General features: G+C 38.5%; 1 protein-coding gene across 1 annotated transcript; it reads left to right on the top strand.

Moving 5' to 3' along the window:
* Positions 1-593: 593 nt before the first annotated feature.
* Positions 594-2960, top strand: LOC104244913 (phosphoglycerate mutase-like protein AT74). Its single transcript, XM_009800432.2, has 2 exons — positions 594-1130; positions 2421-2960. The coding sequence occupies exons 1-2, from the start codon at positions 656-658 to the stop codon at positions 2783-2785; spliced, it is 840 nt and encodes a 279-aa protein (XP_009798734.1). The 5' UTR covers positions 594-655; the 3' UTR covers positions 2786-2960.
* The last annotated feature ends 2971 nt before the right edge of the window (positions 2961-5931 follow it).

Here is a 5931-nt window from a genome sequence, read left to right on the forward strand (position 1 = left end):
TAGTTCATAGCCGATTCATTATTTATTCATATAATTTATTAAATAAAAAAATGTATGCAGTTACAGCTATAATGGTCGTTAATTATTTATTCAGCCACGGACCATGTGTGTTCTATCTTTCAGCGAACGAAATTGGAATGCTACAGCTATGCTAGTTATTCATTTGTTTGAAAAGAAAGATAGGAAAAAAATCTACCATAAAGATTTCTGTGCTCTTAATTAAAGGTATTGGGTTCTTAAACTGAAGTCTCTTTAGGAAGGACCACTAAAATCTCCATAGAGAGCATTATAAAATCACGTATAACAGGGAGAGGGGAAAACAACTTTGTGTTTCAATTTGATTCGGCATAAAGTTTAAGAAATAAATAAAGATTTTTGGAATTTATGGTCTTAAAAGTTTAAGGGGTAAAAGCTTTGTAGGGCGCTGAAATTTTTGTGGTTATAAAAGCTCTCGTTAAGAATAAAATCGATAAAAATAAAGAATTTAAAATTTAATTATTTCCAATTAAAAAAATATGACATTCTTTTAGAATGCACAAATGAAGAAAGTGCGTGGTCTGACTTGAAACAGAAACACAAATGGAGTAATTAAGCTGAAGGCATCTACATATACACATTATCACATCCACAAATCAGTCATAAGCCATTCTATCAAATGGGAAATGCAATTAACAGCGGAACTAACAAAAGGGAAAAGCAAAGGCAGTTGCCTAAGAGGCTCATACTGGTGCGGCATGGTGAGAGTGAGGGGAACTTAGACAAAAATGTGTACGCCATCACACCTGACCATAGAGTCCAACTCACACAGAAAGGCAAAGAGCAAGCCAAAAAGTCCGGGGAGATTATCCGCGGCGTGGTTTGTGACAAAGGAAACTGCAGTAGTAAGGTCTATTTCTATGTATCTCCATTTTTGCGTACCCGGGAAACACTGAAAGAGATAGGCGCTGCGTTTTGCAGCAGCGAGATCGTGGGGGTAAGAGAAGAATGCAGGTTGAGAGAAATGGACTATGCCAAATTTAAGAATACAGAGAAGATGGAGGAGTATAAGAAGGAAAGAGAGAAATATGGAAAGTTCTTCTACCGATTTCCCGGTGGAGAATCGGCCGCCGATGTGTATGACCGGGTTTCAGGTATCTATTCAAGTAAATCTTGTTAAAGAATTGCTCTTTATGTGGATGATTTGTTTCTTGGTATGTTGAATCCTGATGTGGAAAAAATACATAGTATCTACGTACATAGGTTAAAGTACCTTATTTTCATTTTTGAAATGCAAGCTAGTTAAGAATTATATTTAATGGTAAAAGACGGAAACCATAAAGGATTAAAGCAGATCATATTGGAAAACAAACAAAGAATATATGTTTTTCTTCGAAGCCAACATCTATGGCCAGCGGAGCCAACATCTCCGACGCCTAAACACCATTTCTCCGGCGAAGTCGTTGAAGGCTTCGTCTGAGTATCCAACATCTCCGACTCCGGTGGATGGAAATCCGCGTACTTCATCATTGGAGAGACAGGGCCAGGGGCGGATTTATAAGTTTGTCTGTAGGCATGACCTTTTCGCCAAACTGGTATTTTACGTATGTATTTTTTAAGAATTACTCTAATATTATCTATTGATACTAATAGCGGAGCAAGAATTTTCGTTAAGGGTTGTCACAATATATATAAGTAAACATATCAGGAAATTAAGGGGAGTCACTACATAGTATATATACATATAATTTATTTTTTTACCTACCAATACAGTATATTTTTCCCCTGAAGGGGTGTCCTATAAGGTGGTTCCGCCACTGGTTGACACCCATGCTCCACAAAAATTGAATAATGCACTTTATTGAATATTGAGTTAATATTTGAGTTATTTAACCAAAGGCATGTTCTCCTCCTGATTTCCAAGTTTTATGTTCTTACAATGCGTTTTTCGAACGGACAAAACCAACTGAAAAATTGACGGAAGAAATTGCGCAGGGAGGTCACAAGCCCTGTCTACAAGCTTTGGGATCCGACCAATTTGAAATTCTCAAGATATCATTAACAAGATAAGAAAGTCTGATGTCAAATAGAACGAGAATAACGTCATCTATTTTATTGTCTTTTTAAGGGTTGAATAGATAAAAGCTTATACTAAAACAGATAAATATAGCTTGAATTCATATATATTTAGTACTCCATCTGTTTCAATTTATGTTAACATATATGACTAGACACAAATTTTAAAAATTAAATAAAAAGTTTTGAAACTTGTGGTCTTAAACATATCATAATATATGTCTGGATATAAAAGCTTATCATTTAAGGGTAAAATGAGAAATTTAAATTACATTATTTGCAAATTTAGAAAAAGATTATTATTATTTTTAACGAGCTAATTATAAAAATTCACATAAATTGAAAAGGTTTTAATTTCATTAATACAGGTTTTATCGATTCTTTATGGAGTGACATAGACATGGACATGATTCCCTATGGTGCTAACGAGGACCTAAATGTTGTTGTAATCAGTCATGGATTGACCATTCGAGTGTTGCTCATGAGAATATTCAGATGGACGCCAGAACAAGTTGATAATTTAATAAGTCCCAAAAATGCCGAGGTTCGAATTATGGAGTTAGGGCATGAAGGTGAGTACAGCCTTGCGTTACATCATGATGATGAAACCTTAGTGAAATGGGGACTTTCTGCTGAAATGATTGTTGATCAAAAGTTGAGGGCTTACGGTCCTATGGTTGACCTTGACAAGTGCTTCTTCAGTCGTTACTTTGACTGTCTGGCCGACAAATAATTTTGAGTATGAGAAAAATAAAGTATTTTAGCCAATAACTCAATTATTCAGTTGTTTCTGCGGAAGGTTATGTACCAAACTTTTGCATTCGTTCCTTATTTTGTGATTTCCATAATTTTATGTTGTAAACCACTAAAATTATTTTGGTTTATTGGCTTGTCCTATAATATTTGGGTTTTAAAATAGAGTTCAAGAAACATTTTTAATGGTTTTAATTTAAACTCTCAGAAAAAACATTTTTGTTTTGGGTAAAAACGACCATAGCACTCACAGTTGGCACCCGGCCGTGTTCTACAAAATCTAAGCATTTTTTATCTGATGTTTAAAGTTTGAATATTTACTTTATCAATATACAGTTACCTTCATTAAGGCAAAACTCGGTTGATCCATTGTGGTTATTATTAGAAATTGAGAATAGCTAGTACGCCAATTGAGATGAGTAGATATTGTATACGTTGGAAATCGGGCTCGTCTATTGCATGACAGGTCGGAACCGAAATGTGATGGGTTGAAGCTCGACCCCGATCGGATTATATCGAACTAAGGTACGAAGTTAGATCATTGAGCCCGTGAACTCCGGAACCGACCACGACTCCGAACAAGATCGAGAAAACTTTATCGAGCAAAGTAACGGAAGGCCAAAATATCCGCAATCGGTCGGATATTATGGCGGAAATCTCGGCACGTATCAAGGAGAGGCCGATTAATTAGCAAATTATGAGGTTTTCTACCTTTTATAGAATTATATCTAGAGTATGACTCCTCTATTATATAAAAGAGGGTCTGATCATTTGTAAGGCATTGGCAACACTCATGCCAAAGCAATATACTGTTATTTCTAGTTCTTATTATCTTGTTATTCTATTCTGACACCGATTTAGGCATTTCTTGACTCAAGAGTGACCAACCTTCCAGGCTAAGACTGTTCAACTTGTGTAGTTTGAATTTATTTCCCTACCATTAATTTCAATATTAATTTATTTTCTCAATTTGTATCAAGTTATATCATGTATCCTTAAAACCGCATATAAATTCAGTTGTTATCCGATTTTGAGGGTAAATAGTTTGGTGTCCACCATAGGGCTAAGGATAATAGTGGTTATTTGATACAAACTTTCATAACGCACACTATTTTACACTTATTCTTTGGAGTATCTTTGATTCCAGGACCAAAATGTCGAACTCTCAGTCTGCACCCCTATACGTTGAAAATGATTTCAGCCACCATGCGAAAATGATAACATAGCACCCGGGAATGATGCACCCCAGGTCGATCTCGATGGAGCCCTGGCTGCAGATCCAATCGACGTCAGCTCATATGTAGCCATCAACACAAATTTGGCCATCAATCCTGTGGACAACATCCATATGGATGTTCAATTAGCCGCTCAAAGCACACATGGCGGCGAAGATGGAGGAATCAACCTGGGCGTGATTTTTGAAATATTGCAAGCTCAACAAGTGGCAATAGCCCAGTTCTAAAACCAGAATCATCCACCGAGTAGGATTGAGCCCGGGCCATCTCAGGAAGTTGTCCACAGAGTTGAATCGGTCTCCGAGAGATCGAACGAGAAAGAATCGGGGACCTATCCTGTAATCATGAAGATGCTCGAGGAACTGACAAAACAAATTGAGTCGAGAGAAAAGAAGATTGAGGTGAACGACAAGAAGGTGGAAACCTACAACTCCAGGGTCGATCAAATCTCGGGAGCACCGCTAATATTAAAGGGCTTGGACTCCAAAAAGTTCGTGCAAAAACTTTTTGCCCGAGCACAGCTCCCAAGCCGATCCCCAAGAAGTTTTGCATGCCCGAGATTCCTAAATACAACAGGACGACCAACCCGAACGAGCATGTCACCTCTTACACATGTGCCATCAAAGGGAATGATCTAGAGGATGATGAGATTGAATCTGTCTTACTAAAGAAATTCGGAGAGAACCTGTCAAAGTGAGCTATGATATGGTATCACAATTTACCACCTAAATCTATTGACTCATTTGCTATACTTGTAGATTCTTTCGTAAAGGCACACGCCGAGGCCATCAAGGTCAAGACCAGGAAGCCAGACCTTTTCAAGGTAAGGTAGAAGCACAATGAAATGCTCAAATAATTCGTGTCTCGATTCCAAATGGAGCGGATGGACCTACCACCGGTCGCTGATGATTGGGTCGTTCAAGCCATTACCTAAGGACTCAATGTTCGAAGCTCGGTGGCTTCACAGCAGTTGAACCAGAATCTGATAGAGTACCCGGATGTTACTTGGGCCAATGTGCATAATCGGTACCAATCAAAGATCAAGGTCGAAAACGATCAACTTGGGGCTCCTTTCAGGTTCGTTTATCCTGTCAGGCCCGTTGAAAGAATCAAGAGATATTGATCGGGAACCGAGGTCAAACTGAGATCAGTACCAGCCATATAATAGAGATCATAGAAGCAACAGATCTGGGTAAAGTTCTATGCAAAATGAAAGGAGAAGCGATCGAGGTCAGAGCTCTCGAGGGCTCATGAGCAAGAATGGCTTCGACAGGCCTATCGGACCTAAAGAAGCACCACGATTATCGGAATACAACTTTAACGTTGATGTGGTTGCCATCGTATCGGCTATCGGCACCTTAGAGAATTCGTAAGCGACCGAGCCAAGAATCATTTCAGAAATAGGGACTCTAAACAAACAGACCGAACCGAAAGAACCTCAATACGTTATCAACATGATCTTTGGAGGAGTCGATGTCCCTTAAGGACCGATGATGATACACACCAAAGTGTCCATCACAAGGGAAAAACGGACTCAAGATTACATGCCGGAAGGAACCTTGTCTTTCAGCAACGAGGACGCAGAAGGGATCGTGCAACCTCACAATGATGTTATGGTAATATCTGTTCTCATAAATAAATTTTGAGTTAAGCATCTATTAATTGATCCAGGTTGCTTGGCCAATTTCATCCGGTCGAGAGTCGTAAAATAGCTAATCTACAAGATCAAATCATGCCTGAAGTCCAAGTTTTGAACGGATTCAACATGGCATATGAAACCTCTAAAGGGGAAATAACATTACCGGTCAATGTCACTGGGACCATCCAGGAGGCCAAGTTCTATGCAATCGAAGGTGACATGAGATACAACGCCCTATTCGGGAGGTTATGG

This window comes from Nicotiana sylvestris, chromosome 2 (genome assembly GCF_000393655.2).
Source record: "Nicotiana sylvestris chromosome 2, ASM39365v2, whole genome shotgun sequence".
Classification (NCBI taxonomy): Eukaryota; Viridiplantae; Streptophyta; class Magnoliopsida; order Solanales; family Solanaceae; genus Nicotiana; species Nicotiana sylvestris.